This window comes from Erythrolamprus reginae, chromosome 1, assembly GCF_031021105.1.
Source record: "Erythrolamprus reginae isolate rEryReg1 chromosome 1, rEryReg1.hap1, whole genome shotgun sequence".
In the NCBI taxonomy this organism is placed as follows: domain Eukaryota; kingdom Metazoa; phylum Chordata; class Lepidosauria; order Squamata; family Dipsadidae; genus Erythrolamprus; species Erythrolamprus reginae.
In genome coordinates this window covers 7,758,865-7,780,086 of record NC_091950.1, presented here as the reverse complement: position 1 = coordinate 7,780,086, position 21,222 = coordinate 7,758,865, and the positions used below count along the sequence as shown (strand labels likewise).

At 39.9% G+C, this 21,222-nt stretch overlaps 1 protein-coding gene across 1 annotated transcript in view; it reads right to left on the bottom strand.

Annotated features, from left to right (window-relative positions):
* Window positions 1–356: 356 nt before the first annotated feature.
* The window catches only part of LOC139156793 (ceramide synthase 4-like), a 31,290-nt gene continuing 10,424 nt past the window's right edge, over window positions 357–21,222 (bottom strand). Inside the window, exons 3-9 of the mRNA XM_070732895.1 lie at window positions 20,042–20,159; window positions 14,436–14,486; window positions 12,712–12,804; window positions 10,346–10,474; window positions 7,798–7,904; window positions 6,480–6,636; window positions 357–909 (exon numbers count right to left, since the gene is read on the bottom strand). Of these exons, the coding sequence (XP_070588996.1) occupies window positions 832–909; window positions 6,480–6,636; window positions 7,798–7,904; window positions 10,346–10,474; window positions 12,712–12,804; window positions 14,436–14,486; window positions 20,042–20,159 (733 nt within the window). The 3' untranslated portion in view covers window positions 357–831. The remainder of the gene's footprint in view (window positions 910–6,479; window positions 6,637–7,797; window positions 7,905–10,345; window positions 10,475–12,711; window positions 12,805–14,435; window positions 14,487–20,041; window positions 20,160–21,222) is intronic.

The following is a 21,222-nucleotide window of genomic DNA, read 5'->3' as shown; positions in this document are numbered from 1 at the left end:
ATATTATATCACATTTAATTAATGTGTAAGGTCCACATAGTCTCTATTTTTAGCTCTAATATATCCAATTCAAATATTCATGCAAACCAATTCCACAGTTTGTTGTCTTCCACAGCCATAGAAAAACAAAGGCAAATAGTGTAGACAAAATAAACACTCCTTAAAGGTTCTCAAAATTTTCAAATTTATCTTCTGACAATCAATGTCAGCTATACACAGCTGCACTTCTCTTTTAGATTCCACAAAGTGTTGCAGTATTTTCTTCTCTCCAGCAGATGGCTCTCTCCAATCCACAATGCACTCAAATCAGCTGATTGTCAAAGCTGTCAAAAAACTTTAAATCCACAAAAAATATATTTCTCCCAGATTTCTTCCTTTTATTATTTTATGTTAATAAAATAATATATATAGTGTCAGTGTCTATGACTTTATTTCGACACCTGCTATTTATTTATTTATTTATTCATTCATTCATTAATTCATTCATTAATTCATTTATTATTTGGATTTATATGCTGCCCCTCTCCAAGGACTCAGGGTGGCTTACAACATAAAAAGGCAATATACATCAAAATCCAATTAATTAAAATGTAGAAGTTACATCTAACAGCTAAAGTACCAATTAAAATACACACATATCCATTCAATCAACAAACCTACTATAAATTCATTGGCCAGGGGGCAGAATCTAATGACCCCAAGGCTATGCATTCCTTACATCTTACACCTCCAACACCTGCTATCCAATATATATAGTGTCAGTGTCTATGACTTCATATGGACATCTGCCACGCAATTCCTTGACAATGGCCCTGTTTTGGTTCTGGTTTTTCATTCTGCCTTCTGGTCCACTTCATCCACATCCTCTTCCTCACTGCCCTCTGAGTCGCTCCGCACATCCTTTTCCACCTACAAGAGAGAAACAGAAATATCACCTTTTCAATGCTGCTTGGATGGAGTCCATCAGAGGACAAAAACTCTTTTGGGGATTCACAACTGGCCTTTTCCACTGAAGATGCTTATCTTTTATACAATCCAAGGACTGTGTTATATTTTGCATGGCATACAAGCAGGTCCATGGCTCTTTAGTAGAAGTGTCTCCAAAATGTTTAAGAGGCCATTGTTAATGGCAACTTTGCATAATGGAAACTTACAAGACGAGACTGCCTTCTGCCACACGAATCCCAGTGACCGGTTAGGTCCCACAGAGTGGGCCTTCTCTGGGTCCTGTCAACAAAACAATGTCGTTTGGCGAGGCCTAGGGGAAGAGCCTTCTCTGTGGTGGCCCCGACCCTCTGGAACCAACTCCCCCCGGAGATTAGAACTGCCCCCACCCTCCTCGCCTTTCGCAAGCTCCTAAAAACCCACCTTTGTTGACAGGCATGGGGGAACTGAGATATTCTTTCCCCCTAAGCCTTTTCCGATCAGTTTCCGGTCACAATTCAAAGTGTTGGTTATGACCTATAAAGCCCTTCATGGCACCGGACCAGAATATCTTCGGGACCGCCTCCTGCCGCACGAATCCCAGCAACCGGTTAGGTCCCACAGAGTTGGCCTTCTCCGGGTCCCGTCGACTAAACAATGTCGTCTGGCGGGACCCAGGGGAAGAGCCTTCTCTGTGGGGGCCCCGACCCTCTGGAACCAGCTCCCCCCTGAGATTAGGATTGCCCCCACCCTCCCTGCCTTTCGTAAACTCCTTAAGACCCACCTTTGCCGTCAGGCATGGGGGAACTAAAACACTTCCCCCTTGCCCATGTTGTTTTGTTGATTGATTGACTGTGTGCCTGTTTTTTATATATACTGTTTTTTATGAGATTATTAATTTCAATTGGAACTGGATGGGTGGGCATTGGATTTGGTATTGTGTACTGTACTGTTTTTTATTATTGTTGTGAGCCGCCCCGAGTTTGCGGAGAGGGGCGGCATATAAATCCAATAAACCTAAACCTAAACCTAAACCTTTACAATTTATGCATGGTATGTCTGTTTGTATGTATGTTTGGTTTTAGAATTAAGGGTTTTTTAGCTTTTTGTATTGGATTTACATGCTGTTTTTATTCTGTTGTTAGCCACCCCAAGTCTGTGCAGAGGGGCGGCATACAAATCCAATTAATAATAATAATAATAATAATAATAATAATAATAATAATAATACAAGGGTTGCCCAGAAAGTAATGCGCCACATTTTATTTTTTCAAGAATTATTTACTGAATACAATGAAACTTACGCACAAGAAAGAATGATGTTTCTTCTACACTCCCTATTTTTCCATGTAATCTCCATCTCATTCTATGGCCTTCCTCCAGCGAGACACGTGTGTATGCCCTGTTGGTATCACTCCATGTTCTAATGTCTTCACCCTCTGTTCTTCTGTTCTATTATAATGACCTCACCCTCTGTGCCCAGTGACTAACCGTACTTCTGTCGACTGCAGGTTCTCCATAAACTTTACACAAATGTTTGTGAATGTTCCCAACAGTTTCTTTCTCCGAAGTGAGAAATTCAATGACAACATGCTGCTTCTAACATACATCACTTACAGACGCCATTTCGAAACACTGTTGCAGGTATGCTATTTGTCTGAAGAAAAGCAAAATTTACACACGCACTCCTGACAATTCAAATAATGTATATCTAAAGTTTTGCATTTGTACCATTACTGTAGGCTGAGAAAAAAGAGTGATGCATTACTTTCTGGGTGACCTGGCATTAACACTTGCTAGGCTAGCTAAAATGTTTAAAAATATGTCTAGCAAATGTTGGAACTGTAATAATAGAACAGGCACATATATATCAGATGTGGTATTGAAAAATGAAATTCAAAGGAGAGAAAAGTTGTACACTGAAGTAAGAAAAACCAAAAGTACACATATAAACTGGGTGAATAGCAGTGAGTGTGAGTGGGATCTTGATGTCTTAGTGGACAACTAGCTAAATATAAGCCAGCCATGTGAAGTGGCAGCCAAAAAAGCCAATGCAATCCTGAGTTGCATTAACAGATGGATACAATGAAGATCAAGGGAGATAATAATATCACTCGATAAAGCCTTAGTTAGACCACTCCTAGGGTACTGCATACAGTTTTGGTCACCACACTATAAAAAAGATGTTGAGACTCTGTTAGTACAGGGTACATGTGTGTTAGGGATTGCCATTGTAAACTGCATATTGTAAACTGTACCAAACTTGTACTTAAAGGGTTAATGTGCACTCAAAGAGTTAACATGTACTTGAAGAGTTAATATTCAAGGCTATTTCGTCACTTCCTCATTGAAGCTATAAAAGCTCATTATTTTGCTTAGTCACTTCCTTTACTTTACTTTTGCCTGAGACTGGGGAGTTGTATTAACTTCGTGCTTGTATTAGCTTCGTGCTTTATCTATGTTGTGTTTAAGCTTCATGCTTGTATAAGCTTTGTGCTATATCTATATTGTATTTTGCTTTGTGCTCTAATCTTGTAATTGTTCAGTACGTATTATTCTGTATTTGCTTCGTGCTTATTCTGGATTGTTTATATTTTGTTTATATGTAAATAATACTTGTTTAACTAAGTCTGTGTCTTGGCTTTATCACACATCCACACTCTGTTAAAATTCTCTGCTCGGTATTGTCGAAGGTTTCATAGCATAGCTAACCGAGATAAGCCAACAGACTCTATAAAAAGTGCAGAGGAGAGCAACCAGGATGATTAGGGGACTAGATTATATAAAGCATATAAATCCAATTAATAAATAAATAAAACATATGAAGAATGGTTACAGGAACTGGGCATGGCTAGTCTAGTGAAGAGAAGGACCAGAGGAGATATGATAGCAGTGTTCCAATATTTGTGGGGCTGCCATAGAAAGTAGGAGGTCAAGTTATTTTCCAAGGAACCTTAAGGCCAGACAATGAATACTGGTTGGAAAGAGATTCAATCTAGAAATAAGGAGGAACTTTCGGACAGTAAGAACAATCAACCAATGGAACAGCTTGCCTTCAGAAGTTATGGGAGCTTCATCACTTGAAACTTTCAAAAAGAGACTGAACTGCCATTTGTCAGAAATGGTGTAGGGTCTCCTGCTTGAGTGAACGATTAGACTATATGACCTACAATTTCCCTTCCAACTCTGTTAATCTCTTAAATACTAAGGCTTTATAGAGTGACACTAGTACTGTACATCCCTTTATCTTGGTTGTATCTCCCTGTTAATGCAATTTAGGGTTGTGTTGGCTTTTTTGGCTGCCACTGTACACTGTTAGCTCCTATTTAATTGGCTATTCACTAAGCCTCCAAGATCCCTATCACAAAGACTGCATTTAAGCCTTGTTCCAATGGTGAAAAAAGTAAAGTTCTACATTTAGGCAAGAAAAACAAAATGCACCAGTACGGTATATGTGGTACATTGCACAACAGTAATAACTGTGAGAGTTGTCCTAGGGGACAACCATTTAAATATGAGCCAGCAGTATGCAGCACCTGCCAAAAAAAAGCCAACACAGTTCTAGGCTTCATTAACAGAGGGATAGAATCATGATCACAAGAAATGTTAATACCACTTTATAAGGCCTTGGTACCCACACTTGGAATACTGCATTGGTTTTTGGTTGCCACAATGCAAAAAGGATGTTGAGACTCTAGAAAAAGTGCAAAGAAGAGCAGCAACGTTGATTAGAGGACTGGAGGCTAAAACATATGAACAAAGGTTGTGGGAACTGGATATGGCTAGTTTAATGAAATGAAGGACCAGGGGAGACATGATAGCAGTGTTCCAATATCTCAGGGGTTGCCACAAAGAAGAGAGTCAACCTATTCTCCAAAGCACCTGAGGGTAGAACAAAAACAATAGGTGGAAATTAAATAAGAAGAGATGCAACTAAGAACTAAGGAAAACTTTCCTGTCAGTTAGAACAATTAACCAGTGGAACAGCTTGCCCCCAGAAGTTATGAATACTCCAACACTAGAAGTTTTAAAGAAGATGTTAGATAACCATTTGTCTGAAATAACGTAGGGTTTCCTGCCCAAGCAGGGGGTTGGACTAGAAGACCTCCAAGGTCCCTTCTAACTCTGCTGCTGCTGCTACTGTTGTTGTATTTGTTGTTGTTGTTGTTGTTGTTGTTGTTGTTATTGTTATTGTTGTTATTGTTGTTGTTATTATTATTATTATTATTATTATTATTATTATTATTATTATTATTACAAAATGAAATTCAATGTAGAGAAAAGTAAGTTAGGTCTTACTTTTTAATAAGTCTAGCAGTTAGGTAAGAAAAACCAAAAGTACACATATTTCATTTTGTTAGATAGCGCCCAATGTTCAAATTTTATAATCTCCAATTTGAACTGAGAAAAATTAGAGTTGAGCAGTGGTAAAATCCAGTTCTATGGGCGTGGCTTGATGGGCATAGTGTGGCTTGGTGGGCATAGCTTGGTAAGTGTGGCAGGGGAAGGATACTGCAAAATCTCCATTCCCACCCAACTCATGTGGGAAGGATATTGCAAAATCCCTATTCCCTCCGCACTCTGGGGCCAGAGCATTTGCCCGTTCTCTGAAATACTCAAAATTTCCACTCCTGTTTCTTCAAACTACTCCAAATTTCTGCTACTGGTTTTCCAGAACCTAGAAACATAGAAGACTGACGGCAGAAAAAGACCTCATGGTCCATCTAGTCTGCCCTTATACAATTTCCTGTATTTTATCTTACAATGGATATATGTTTATCCCAGGCATGTTTAAATTCAGTTACTGTGGATTTACCAACTACGTCTGCTGGAAGTTTGTTCCAAGGATCTACTACTCTTTCTGTAAAATAATATTTTCTCACGTTGCTTTTGATCTTTCCCCCAACTAACTTCAGATTGTGTCCCCTTGTTCTTGTGTTCACTTTCCTATTAAAAACACTTCCCTCCTGAACCTTATTTAACCCTTTAACATATTTAAATGTTTCGATCATGTCCCCCTTTTTCCTTCTGTCCTCCAGACTATACAGATTGAGTTCATTAAGTCTTTCCTGTTAAGTTTTATGCTTAAGACCTTCCACCATTTTTGTAGCCCATGTTTGGACCCGTTCAATTTTGTCAATATCTTTTTGTAGGTGAGGTCTCCAGAACTGAACACAGTATTCCAAATGTGGTCTCACCAGCGCTCCATATAGCAGGATCACAATCTCCCTCTTCCTGCTTGTTATACCTCTAGCTATGCAGTCAAGCATCCTACTTGCTTTTCCTACTGCCCGACCACACTGCTCACCCATTTTGAGACTGTCAGAAATCACTACCCCTCTCAGAACCTGCTAGATTTCATCCCTGGACAAGAGCAAGTATCAGCAGAACCAAGGTATCATGCAGCAGACTCAACATGGGATAAAAATGAAAGTGGAGAAAGATTAAACCAAAGTAATTGGTGGTCTTTTGTGCCGCCCCCAACAAATACCTTCTGTTCCCACCTTGCCGAGTGCTGTGTGCCCAATTCACGAGTGCCCAATTTCTCCCCTTACCTTGCCAAGGAGCAGTAACCTATAAACCATGATGATGATGAAGCAGAACCAGAGAACATTGAGAAGATACTCAACTATCAGGAGGGCGTTGAAGAAGTAGTATCCAAAATAAGGCTGGTGGAGCTTTGGCAAATAGTAATATGTGTTGTGGAGAACCCTTGAGGAGAGAGAGGGGGTGTAAAAAGAAAGAGGAAAATGGTTATCTCCTCAATACTTTTCAAGGTTGAGATTGACTCACAAGGGGGGGCATGCACCCAACATGGTATTATTGCGGCTTGACTTCCTGGCTCCAGCCTGGAGGCTGTTAGGGTCTGGATGGGTGTCAACAGACTCAAACTCAACCCTGATAAGATGGAGTGGCTGTGGGTTTTGCCTCCCAGGGACAATTCCATTCGTCCGTCCATCACCCTGAGGGGGGGAATCATTGACCCCCTCAGAGAGGGTCCGCAACTTGGGCGTCCTCCTCGATCCACAGCTCACATTAGAGAAACATCTTTCAACTGTGGCGAGGGGGGCGTTTGCCCAGGTTCGCCTGGTGCACCAGTTGCGGCCCTATCTGGACCAGGAGTCACTGCTCACAGACACTCATGCTCTCATCACCTTGAGGCTCAACTACTGTAATGCTCTCTACATGGGGCTACCTTTGAAAAGTGTTTGGAAACTTCAGATTGTGCAGAATGCAGCTGCAAGAGCAATCATGGGCTTCCCTAAATATGCCCATGTTACACCAACACTCTGCAGTCTGCATTGGTTGCCGATCAGTTTCTGGTTAGTTAGGGGAAAGATCAAAAGCAACATGAGAAAATATTATTTTACTGAAAGAGTAGTAGATCCTTGGAACAAACTTCCCGCAGATGTGGTTGGTAAATCCACAGTAACTGAATTTAAACATGCCTGGGATAAACATATATCCATCCTAAGATAAAATATAAAAAATAGTATAAGGGCAGACTAGATGGATCATGAGGTCTTTTTCTCCCATCAATCGTCTTTGTTTCTATGTTTCAAATAATATTTTTGAAGCTCTCTTTTTGATTCATAGAATTTACAGGTCTTCAATGTAAAGGAGGTTGGTAGCAATTGTTTTTTCTGCACTTATGATTATGCTCTGAAGTCTGTGTCTGTCTTGTTGGGCTGCAGAACCAAGCAAGACAATATAGAAGTGCAGATGACAGACTCCCTAATACCTCTGTAGAACTGCATCAGCAGCTCAATATGAAAAAGATGTCCCAAGATGTGAGGGGAAATATCAAAAAAAATGGCCCTGCAATTGTGCTGTCAAAATCCTACTCTCTTTTCATGCATTTCTGACACATACATGTAAGGAAAAGCGATGACATGGGAAAGGAGGAATACCAGTCCGAAAATGATAAAGACCGTGTTGCAGGTTTTCTCCCACTTCAAATAGTTAAACAACTTGGCAGCCTGGGAAGAAAGACAGAAAAAGAAGCATAAATTGTTGATATCAATGGAGATTCTCAGTCATCCAGGTCAAAGGTGCTTTTTGAAGAGGTATCTGGACTCTTGAAGCACTGGAAGTGATGTGTCGGCGCCTGGAGGCTGTTAGGGTCTGCATGGGTGTCAACAGGCTCAAACTCAACCCTGACAAGATGGAGTGGCTGTGGGTTTTGCCTCCCAAAGACAATCCCATCTGTCTGTCCATTACCCCGGGGGGGAATTACTGACACACACCCTGGAGAGGGTCCGCAACTTGGGCGTCCTCCTCGATCCACAGCTTACATTATAGAAACATAGAAACATAGAAGTCTGACGGCAGAAAAAGACCTCATGGTCCATCTAGTCTGCCCTTATACTATTTTCTGTATTTTATCTTAGGATGGATATATGTTTATCCCAGGCATGTTTAAATTCAGTTACTGTGGATTTATCTACCACATCTGCTGGAAGTTTGTTCCAAGGATCTACTACTCTTTCAGTAAAATAATATTTTCTCATGTTGCTTTTGATCTTTCCCCCAACTAACTTCAGATTGTATCCCCTTGTTCTTGTGTTCACTTTCCTATTAAAAACACTTCCCTCCTGGAACTTATTTAACCCTTTAATATATTTAAATGTTTCGATCATGTCCCCCCTTTTCCTTCTGTCCTCCAGACTATACAGATTGAGTTCATTAAGTCTTTCCTGATACGTTTTATGCTTAAAACCTTCCACCATTCTTGTAGCCCGTCTTTGGACCCGTTCAATTTTGTCAATATCTTTTTGTAGGTGAGGTCTCCAGAACTGAACACAGTATTCCAAATGTGGTCTCACCAGCATTCTATATAGTGGGATCATAATCTCCCTCTTCCTGCTTGTTATACCTCTAGCTATGCAGCCAAGCATCCTACTTGCTTTCCCTACCGCCTGACTGCACTGTTCACCCATTTTGAGACTGTCAGAAATCACTACCCCTATATCCTTTTCTTTTGAAGTATTTGCCAACACTGAACTGCCAATACAATACTCAGATTGAGGATTCCTTTTCCCCAAGTGCATTATTTTACATTTGGAAACATTAAACTGCAGTTTCCATTGCTTTGACCATTTATCTAGTAAAGCTAAATCATTTACCATATTACAGACGCCTCCAGGAATATCAACCCTATTGCACACTTTAGAGTCATCGGCAAATAGGCAAACCTTCCCTACCAAACCTTCCCCTATGTCACTCACAAGTATATTAAAAAGAATAGGACCCAGAACAGATCCTTGTGGCACACCGCTTGTAACCTGACTCTGCTCAGAATACTCGCCATTAACAATAACTCTCTGATGTCTACGCTTCAGCCAGCTGCAAATCCATTGAACTATCCAGGGATTAAGTCCAATCTTCACTAATTTATCTATCAGCTCTTTATGTGGAACCGTATCAAAGGCTTTGCTGAAGTCTAGGTAGGCAATATCCACGGCACCACCTTCATCCAACACCTTTGTGACATAGTCAAAGAAATCAATGAGATTAGTCTGACATGATTTGCCTTCAGTAAAGCCATGCTGATTTGGGTCTAATAAGTTATTGTTTTTTAGGTGCTGATTTATCCTCTTTTTGAGTAGAGTCTCCATCATTTTAACTACAACTGATGTCAAGCTAACTGGCCTATAGTTACCAGCTTCTTCTCTACTGCCCTTCTTGTGAATAGGCACAACACTGGCCATTCTCCAATCCTCAGGAACTTCTCCTGTTAACAAGGATTGGTTAAACAAATCAGTCAGGGGGATAGCACAATCTTTCAGCTGTGGCGAGGAGGACGTTTGCCCAGGTTCGCCTGGTGCACCGGTTGCGGCACTATTTGGACAGGGAGTCACTGCTCACAGTCACTCATGCTCTCATCACCTCGAGGTTCGACTACTGCAATGCTCTCTACATGGGGCTACCTTTGAAAAGTGTTCGGAAACTTCAGATCGTGCAGAATGCAGCTGCGAGAGCAATCATGGGTTTCCCTAGGTATGCCCATGTTACACGAACACTCCGCAGTCTGCACTGGTTGCCGATCAGTTTCCAGTCACAATTCAAAGTGTTGGTTATGACCTATAAAGCCCTTCATGGCATCGGACTAGAATATCTCCGGGACCACCTTCTGCTGCATGAATCCCAGCGACCGGTTAGGTCCCACAGAGTTGGCCTTCTCCGGGTCCCGTCGACTAAACAATGCTGTCTGGCGGGACCCAGGGGAAGAGCCTTCTCTGTGGTGGCCCTGGCCCTCTGGAATCAACTCCCCGCAGAGATTAGGACTGCCCCCACCCTCCTTGCCTTCCGAAAGCTCCTAAAAACCCACCTCTGTTGCCATGCATGGGGAAAAAAGAGAGGAAGGGGGAGAATGTATTCTTTTTAAAAAAATTCTTAGTGTTTCTGAGCATGAACTTACATAGAGTAGCCAATTGGTAACATCATGTAGGACCATGGTAACTGAACCAATACGGATGAAATTGACACAATAGGAGAAGCCAATGAGCACGATGGCACCCACATGATGGGCAATCATCATATAAAAGTCCTGCAGGAAACATAGAAACATTGAAGATTGACGGCAGAAAAAGACCTCAAGGTTCATCTAGTCTGCCCTTATACTATTTCCTGTATTTTAACTTAGGATGGATATATGTTTATCCCAGGCATGTTTAAATTCAGTTACTGTGGATTTACCAACCACGTCTGCCGGAAGTTTGTTCCAAGGATCTACTACTCTTTCAGTAAAATAATATTTTCTCATATTTCTTTTGATCTTTTCCCCAACTAACCTCAGATTGTGTCCCCTTGTTATTGTGTTCACTTTCCCATTAAAAACTCTTCCCTCCTGAACCTTATTTAAACCTTTAACATATTTAAATGTTTTTATCATGTCTCCCCTTTTCGTTCCGTCCTCCAGACTATACAGATTGAGTTCATTAAGTCTTTCCTGATAAGTTTTATATTTAAGACTGTTCTGTCTGGGTTTTCCCAGACCTCAACACCAACTGAAAAAACAGCCAGACACTCTGGTAAAAGCCAAAAGTATTTTATAGCTGGAAAAAATAAGCACAAAGGAAAACCTGTCTTCACAACAGACAGGCTATAATACGTTACAGCAGGGTCCTGATGTCCAGTCAATTCCACAAGCTTCTTGCTGGCACACACCCCCAAGGTTTCAATAGTCCAAGGTACAAACCAGGATTGTAAGCCACCAAAGTTCACAGACAGGTCTCACGAATCTCCAAGATAAAACTCCACAAGCCAGGAAGGGTGGGTCCGCCTTTTATCCTTTCCCAAGAGCACCACACCCAAACCCAGCTGTGACCTCTAATGCTGGAAATACTTAGCCAATTGAGTCCGTCTCTGATTAGCTCTCCTTTGTCGCATATCTATGATGTCTTGAGCATTTTCCCCTAAGGAATCCAGGCTGCTTGCTGGGGAGAGCTCCCCCTGGTGGGACTCTGGCTGTCCTTCTTCTTCAGCCTGGGATTCCTCTTCCTCGTCAGTCTGCACCTCCTGTTCCTCAGCCTCTCCCTCTGAGCTGGAAACCGACAGAAGGTCAGCCATTCCCGGAGGGGTCCCAGACTGAACCACAACAAAGACCTTCCACCATTCTTGTACCCCGTCTTTGGACCCGTTCAATTTTGTCAATATCTTTTTGTAGGTGAGGTCTCCAGAACTGAACACAGTATTCCAAATGTGGTCTCACCAGCACTCTATATAGTGGGATCACACTCTCCCTCTTCCTGCTTGTTATACCTCTAGCTATACAGCCAAGCATTGTACTTGCTCTTCCTACCGCCTGACCGCACTGTTCACCTATTTTGAGACTGTCGGAAGTCACTACCCCTAAATCCTTTTCTTCTGATGTTTTTGCTAACACAGAACTGCCAATACAATATTCAGATTGAGGATTTCTTTTCCCCAAGTGCAATATTTTACATTTGTAAACATTAAACTTCAGTTTTCATTGCTTTGACCATTTATCTAGTAAAGCTAAATCATTTGCCATATTACAGACGCCTCCAGGAATATCAACCCTATTGCACACTTTAGGAAGAAAAGACAACTGAGCTATTGATTTTGTAGCTCCTCCAGGAGGCCCATACATCCCATTATGGGGAAGGGGTTTTGAGTGGAATTAGATAACTAAGTCCTGTTGAATGATCATTTCAGAAATATTTCCTTAACTTTCGAAATCTTGTGAAAAGTATTGTAAATCCTTCCCCCCTTCCCTTCCCCCTTCCCAGGAAACAGATATCTGGCAGCTGCTGGGTGAAGGAAGGTAGCAAGGGATTGTGAGAGTGGCTGGGAAACTGTCACTGAAAATTGAAAATGAAGATCATATAATCTCATTAGCAGCACAGCAGTGCAGCAGCAGCCAGGAGTTGTGAAGCTGGTATAACTTCATTGCTGCCAGATTTTGGGTGCATTCCATATGCTAGCCCATTTGAGGTACTCTGGTTCAAATATTGTTGCCCTATGATGTACTTAAAGATCATGCCAACAATTTTTGTAACTTATAGTTTTGCATCTTAAGATGCACCAAACTAGCACCCTTCTTTTGTTTTGGTTTGGTTTGCTTTTCCTCTTCATTTGATTGATTGTGGAGTTTTCAAATGAAATACCCAAACTATATTGGCCAGATGAGCTGCCACAAAAATTAATTGAAAAGCATAAATGCTGGTAGTGCACCAAAATGAAGATACACATTTCCTTCTGGAATCTGAATGGGGTTTCCTGACCAGCTGGACGACATCTCTTCTGTCAGAGCTCACTCACCTTCTGTTTGTTGTCCAAAGGCATTGTAATGAGCAAGGACCAATACAAGGAGAACTGCATGAGGTAGAAGCCTAAAAGGCTCAGCTGGGCAGACTGCAATGGATAAATGTATTTATTTATTATTTATTATTTAGATTTGTATGCCGCCCCTCTCCGCAGACTTCAGTAACTGAGTTGTCGAAGCGTGGAACTCATTACCGGACTCCATAGTGTCATCCCCAAACCCCCAACAATTTACCCTTAGATTATCTATGGTTGACCTATCCAGATTCCTAAGAGGTCAGTAAGGGGCGAGTACAGGTGCACTAGAGTGCCTTCCGTCCCCTGTCCTATTGCTCTCCTATATCTCCTATACCTTTCTTCTATTCCTATATCTCTTCTTCTATTCTTTCATTGATATGTTCTACTATTATATCTTCTTTTCTATTATTTCTTAGATATATTTTACTATGAGTATCTCCTCTATAACCTTCATCATGTATTTTACTATGTGTGTATATATATACCCACTAAAACCCTAATTGTGTATTGGACAAAATAAATAAATAAATAAGTAAAATAAAGTTCCGTTCATCATTCATCATGCAATTTATCATCTGGACTTCATATCATTGTTGTTGCTTTTCCCTCATTTTTTCTAGGGCCTCGGCATCTTTTTGGCATCATGGTAACCCAGAATTGGACATGGTATTCCAAATATTAGCAATTTCCCCCCTCCCATCTTTGGGAAAAGCATCCTTGAGCACCCCTTCCATATCTTCATGTAGGTCATTTAAGAAGAAGTTGAAGAGCACTGAGGCCAAGGCAATATTTTGAGGTCCCACTACTGCATGCTTCTTTCTATCTAGACATAGTTCCATTGAGGACCACTTGCTGAGTGCAGTTAGTTGGCCAACTGCAAATCCATCTGGTGCTGATGCTGTCTATCCCATATTGTTCTATTGTAACAAGAAGGAGGTTATCGTCTACTTTATCAAATGCTGTGCTAGAATCTAAGTATACTGTATCTACAGCATTTACTTGGTCCACTGCTTTAGGCATTTCATCAAAGAAAGCAATAATTTTTGTTTGGCATCATTTGCCTTTAACAAACCCATTCATTCATTCATTCATACATACATACATACATACATACATACATACATACATACATACATTTAATGTGTCAACAAGTGCAAGGAATCAGGATGCATGAACATATGGCACAAATAAGTGGATATAAAGAAACAAAGCATGGCCATAAACACATAATGTAGGGATGAGGCCCTATGGAGGGTATGAGTAGAATACTGCCTGCCTTACATGTGTCCCTCATGCCTACCTGAGATCACCCAGTTCACATGCTCAGAATGATTTACGGTACTTTCCTCTTGCTTGTATATGATCTCATCTAGATTGCAACAACAGGAAGGTGGGTGGGTGGGGGGAGATTGAAGGGGGAATTCGCCAATGAAAACGCTGTTGGTCTCTTGCCCAGGACATATTGGTGATTTCCTTACAGTTGGCCTGGTGTGATATTTCTTATTGCTGCTTAATTGCTTCCTTTTCAGCTGCAAGTACAGGAAAGAATTGAATTCCTAAAGCTTGGTTTAATGTCACATTTGGGCAGTTAGGGGCAGGATGGATTGCAGTTTCATTTATTTATTTATTTTTGTAAAAGAGCTTAGTAATTGATGCATATTTTTACATTGAAATGTTCATTTGAATATCTGCTGGTGCCTTACCTGTTGTGGATACCCATCCAGACATTCACTGACATTCCAGAACCAGGGTTTCTACAAGAAGACACCATTTGTTAGGAATTATATCATACCAGCCCACCAACATTTCTTTAGACCCGACATGAAGGGGACAATGAAAGGGAAAGGAGACCACAAAGCAACTACAGTCAGTAAGATATTGGAAAGAGTTGAAAAGTGGACCCTTTTTTGCTAATCAAAAATGCATCATTCAATGTTAAGAGGTGGGAGGCAGAGATGGTCAACACCTGCATTACACAAGGCCAAGGTTTTTTTTAAAGTGACCAACAGAAGTAGGGAAAGCTGGCACTCACATCGTAAAGGATGGCCAATCCCATGAAGGAGTAAATGAGTATCTGCACGATTCTCCAGCTGGAAAACAATCAGAAAAAGCATTAGACAAGAAAAAAACGGTAAGATATAAAGGAATTATTAGATAGTCAGGGAAAACCTAAACCAAATAAAGAATTAAAGGAACAAGGCATAATCATAGATTGGTGGCCATAAGTCTACGGAGTCTACGGAGAGGGGCGGCATACAAATCTAATAAATTGAAATTGAAATTGAAATTACAGACACAGTCAAGATGCAGAAAAGATATGGAAGAATATGGAATGCGAAGGATACCACAACAATTAGATATAATGCTGATGGGGAAAGCACAAACATTTATAACATCCTCTTATATTTCTTGGTGATTTAAACCTAACACATATTAACTGGTCCCTAAATGAATGCACAACTGAACCCATCCACTCAATCCTCTACAATGCTATCACTAGTCTAGGACTAGTGCAACTAGTTACAGACAACACCAGACTCAGCAACTGCCTAGACCTCTTCTTCTGCAACAGTTTACACTCAATTTATGGACTCAAAGTAAGAGAACCCTTTATCAACAGCGACCACAGCTCAATCGACTTTTGCCTCAATGTACTTCCTCAAATAAACAACCTCAAGAACAAGACAACCAATTTCAACTTTAAAAAGGCCAACTATGAAAACATAGAATCTTATCTCTCATATCTTGACTGGATCACAATATTCTCCGGCTGTATCACTGTAGATGACTATTAAAATATATTTTTGCTTGAGATCCAAAGAGTCATAAAATTATATGCCCCTCTAATATTCTCCAAAACCAAGAAAAATAAATTACCCATAAAAATAAGAAAGCTACAATCCAAAAAAAGATTACTCTGGCGTAAAAACAAAACAGGCCATGTTGCAAACACGTGCAGGTGGCACATGGAGCCATATCTGCTGGCATGTGAGCCATTACCCTAGCTCAGCTCCAGTGTGCATGTGCATGAGCCATTACCCTAGCTCAGCTCCAGTGTGCCAGCTGGTTTTTGGCTTGCGGAGAGGCTCTGAGAGGGTGCTTTTGGCTTCTAGAGAGCTTTCGGGGGGATAGGGGAGGGCATTTATACCCTCCCAGGGCTTCAAGGAATCCTTTGGAGCCTGGGGAGGGCAAATCATGAGCCTACTGGGCCTACCAGAAGTTGGGAAACAGGCATTTTTGGCCTCCAGAGGGCCCACAGGGGGGTGGGGGAAGCTGTTTTCGCCTTCCCCAGGCACTGAATTATGGGTGCAGGCACTCACACATGCATGATAGTGCGCACACACATTACTTTGGCACCTGTTCTGTTGGGCTCTCTGGTAGAATCCTCCCAAAAATTCACAGGTACAAATTTCAGACACACACATGTTTGGAAATTCAAAACAATGTTCTTTATAATGAAAATTCACTTAAACTAAGCCCTCTTTTGTTATAGCAAAGAGCACTAGTCTCCAAACAAACTGGTAATTCATACAAGTCCCTTATCAGTCCTGTGATACTTAGCTTGCAGCTGTGAGGTAATTCACAGTCCTTCTTTCACAAAGTGAAACACACTTTGGTCTGGTTTCGTTTCAAAGCAGGGAAAAATCAGCACACAAAAAGTCAAAGTCAGTAAAGCAGTCATGAAACACAACAAACGATCAGATAATCCTCCACAATGGCCAAACCCACAGGCTACTATTTATAGCAGCCTCACTAATTACCACAGCTCCACCCAACCACAGGTGGCCTCATTTTCTTTGATAATAATCTCTCAGTTGTTGTTGCCTATGCATCGCTCTCCGCATGTGTGGCTGTATCATTAACTCTTGTTCTGAATCCAAGGAGGAGCTAGATAATTGATCTCCTTCTGAGCTGTCTGCCACAATCTCCTTCTCCCTGTCACTCATGTCTTCTTGGTCAGAGGAGCCTTCATCAGCAGATTCCACTGGGGGCAAAACAGGCCTGCAGCATGTGGATGTCTCCCCCACATCCACAGTCCTTGGGGCAGGAGCTGGGCCAGAGCTAACCACAACAGCACCCAAGGGAAAAAAGGTGCACCATCACTGGATAGGGTTTTACTTTTAGAAGTAGTTTGTCATGTACCACTGAATCAAAGGCTTTACAGAAGTCTTTGTAAATTGCATCTAATACTTTGCCTTGATTGAATTTTATATTCCACATGTATTTGCAGTGTAGGAATTGTTTCTGTAGGATTAGTGTAGTGTAGTGTAGGACTAGTTTGGTTGTCTATCACAGAGGAAACATGACTGTCCATCCAGCAAATGATTGTCCCGCTTTGCATTGCCAATCACAAATACCCAACAGATGTGCTCTATGACAGCCAAATTGAGCCCTCCACTGGTTTGAAGGCCAAAACACATTGCTACCAGTATTATAAGATGAAGAAGGGGGATGTTTTCCTTTGCAGCACACAAATGCCCTTGTTTTTTTAAAAAATATAATTTTAATGAACTTATCAAAGTATAAAATGAAAATAGTTGAAAAATGATGAAGGGAAAGGAAATGAGAAAGAAGTGTCTTGCCATTTTGGGGGATAGGCCCTTCTGGATCTTGAGCCTATCTTCTAAAGTGTTGGTTATTCCCCTTAATTTGTTGTCCTCTGGAAAATTGATGAGTTCCCTTTTCCCTCATCTAAATCATTGATGATGATGTCCAAGAGTACTGGACCCAAGAAACAACCTTGGGATACCCAACTGCATACGTCCCTCTGATATAGTTCTATTGAGGACTAAATGTTGAACATGATGAATCAATCAGTTACGAATCTATCTAATGATGAAGAGATCCATTCCACATTTTCCTCTCTTATAAATTAGTAGGTTGTGGTCTACTTTGTCAAATGCTTTACCGAGGGCCTAGCATACTATGCCCACTGCAGTGTTGGTTATGACCTATAAAGCCCTTCATGGCACTGGACCAGATTACCTCAGGGACCGCCTTCTGCTGCACGAATCCCAGTGACCAGTTAGGTCCCACAGTGCATCTTCTCTGGGTCCCGTCGACTAAGCAATGTCGCCTGGCGGGACCCAGGGGAAGAGCCTTCTCTGTGGTGGCCCCAGCCCTCTGGAACCAACTCCCCCCAGAGATTAGAACTGCCCCCGCCCTCCTTGCCTTTCGTAAGCAACTTAAAACCCACCTCTGCTGCCAGGCATGGGGGAATTGAGATCCTCTTTCCCCCTAGGCCTTTACAATTCTATGCATGATATGTATGTATGTATGTTTGGTTTTTACATTAATGGATTTTTAATCATTTCTAATATCAGATTACTATTGTACACTGTTTTATTGTCGCTATTAGCCGCCCCGAGTCTCCGGAGAGGGGCGGCATACAAATCCAATAAATAAATAATAAATAAATATTGCTGGTCCAATACTTTAGTCATTTTTATCAAAGAATGCAATAAGATTGCTGTAAATGCATTGCATTATGTATTATTGTTGTCTGTAAATATTTGATTTTGTTTGTCCTCAATGTGTGTCTGTTTTGTAGTCCTTTTTAAAATGTGAACAATTAATAAATATTATTTCTTTTAAAAAATACGTTTGGTATAATATGTTTTTGACAAACACATCTAAAGGATTTAGGGGTAGTGATTTCTGACAGTCTCAAAATGGGTGAACAGTGCAGTCAGGCAGTAGGGAAAGCAAGTAGGATGCTTGGCTGCATAGCTAGAGGTATAACAAGCAGGAAGAGGAAGATTGTGATCCTGCTATATAGAATGCTGGTGAGACCACATTTGGAATACTGTGTTAAGTTCTGGAGACCTCACCTACAAAAAGATATTGACAAAATTGAACGGGTCCAAAGACGGGCTACAAGAATGGTGGAAGGTCTTAAGCATAAAACGTATCAGTAAAGACTTAATGAACTCAATCTGTATAGTCTGGAAGACAGAAGAAAAAGGGGGGACATGATTGAAACATTTAAATAGATTAAAGGGTTAAATAACGTCCAGGAGGGAAGTGTTTTTAATAGGAAAGTGAACACAAGAACAAGGGGACACAATCTGAAGTTAGTTGGGGGGAAAGGTCAAAAGCAATATGAGAAAATATTATTTTACTGAAAGAGTAGTAGATCCTTGGAACAAACTTCCAGCAGAGGTGGTTGGTAAATCCACAGTAACTGAATTTAAACATGCCTGGGATAAACATATATCCATCCTAAGATAAAATACAGAAAATAGTATAAGGGCAGACTAAATGGACCATGAGGTCTTTTTCTGCCGTCAGACTTCTATGTTTCTATGTTTTCTATGTTTCTATATAGACTTTAAAAACAGAATATAAAATAAAAAAGACACAAAAAGGAAAAAAACACAAAAAGACATACAGAAAAAAGAAAAAAATTGCATTGTAAAAAGCATAACAAAATCACACTAGCATCTATCAATCCTATTACGGTACACATATCGATTTTCCTTGTCTGCACTGGATTTAGTTATTATATAATTTTTATGCCAAATTTCTTCCTATCTATATTATATCTGAAATTATTTGCCCAGCCAATTATATTCCCTTTTACAATTTCTTCCTCCATTTTATAATTAATTAAAAATGTGTATAGTATAGCTATTATTTTCTCATCTTCTGATAACAAGATTTTATGTAAATCTAATTCTGGTTTTCCTATTCCATATTTCTTTGGTCTTTAAAGAGATTGCCACCAATCTATTTTATTTCCTTGTTTTATCAGTTCAGTCATTTCTTTTATTTCTCCTTTCCCATCCAGGTTAATGCTTCCATTTCTAAAAAACCATCACAGGATTTCTCTATAATGCTCTCTTTTAATTTTAACCCAGATTTTTTATAATGAGTCTCTAATTTTATGATTTTGAAAATGTGTGTGTGTTTTCTGTTTCCCGTCCCAAAGAAATGCATACCACCCTACCTGTAGGTCATATCCTCCAATAATAATAATTAATAATAATAATAATAATAATAATAATAATAATAATAATAATAATAATAATAAAAATAATAATAATAATAATAATAATAATAATAATTATTATTATTATTAATTAGATTTGTATGCTGCCCATCTATGAAGACTCGGGGCGGCAAAACTATTCTTTTATTTTCTAGTTTTATCCAATCCTTGATCCATTTATTATCAATTAAAAAATTCCAATTTAAATTATCAAAGGCATCAATTTTATAGTTGCATCAGCTTTACATCCTCTGGCAGCTATTAAATCCTCATTATTCTGACAGTATTTATCTGCTTACTTGTGGAGAAGAAACTCACCTTTTGGGGACTTTTCCTCCACTTTGTGTAAAAATCTTCCAGGATCTGGTTTGGGAAAGGTTCCCGCCTCACCTTTTCTTTCAAACCCAGTTTTTTGCTCAAGGGGAAGGCGATTTTCCTGGAAAAGGCAATAGCTTTGATCAGACAAATGAACACTGGCTAAAAGTAAGATTCTACATTTTTGCAAGAAAAACCAAATTTATAACTACAGTCTAGGTGAAAATAGGCTTAATGTCAGTACTTGTGAAAGAGATCTTGGAATCCTAATGGACAATCACTTAAGCAAGAACTAGGCATGGCTAATTAATGAAAAGAAGGACCAGGGAAGACATGATAGCAGTGTTCCAGTATCTCAGGGTTTGCCACAAAGAAGGAGTCAACCTAGTCTCCAAAGCACCTGAGGGTAGAACAAGAAGTAATGGGTGGAAGCTGAACAAGGATAGAACTAACTTAGAACTAACTTAGAACTTAGCCAAAATGTATAAAGGAACAAACCCAAAATGTTGGAGGTGTAAAAAAATGGGGACCTACTACCACATTTGGTGGACCTGCTCAAAAATGAAAAAATTCTGGAACAAAATGCAGAATTGGATAGAAGAGATTTTACAAATGAAGATAAATAAAAAACCTGAAGCCTTTCTCCTGGGAATTATAGATCAAAAAATTGAAAAAAACAAATATTACTTATTAATTCATATATTGACAGCAATTAGAATAACGATAGCTCAAAATTGGAAGCAACCCGAACCACCTGAAGACGATTTGATAATTAAAAAAATATTAGACTGTGCTGAATTTGACGCATTAACAATTAAATTAAAAAATAAAGAGGATTCCGAACACGATAAAACCTGGATACATCTTTATAACTGGTTTAAGAAAAGAAATAAAATTCAAAAGAAAAAATCAAATTAACAATACTTTATATCCTTTTTATTACATAGGAAAAAAAATACAAAAGACATATATACAAAAAACCTTTTTATAAAGAAAGATCTGTATGATATTAAAGAAATTAAATATGAATAAAAGAAGGCGGATAAGAAAGAAGTAAATGATTTAAAGAACAGTGACAACCTACAAGAGAAAATGGTATACGCTGAGGACACAACATACTTCACCAGAAAATAATTTAAAATCAAAAATCATTCAAAACTTACCTCCTGAAGGGAATACAAGTA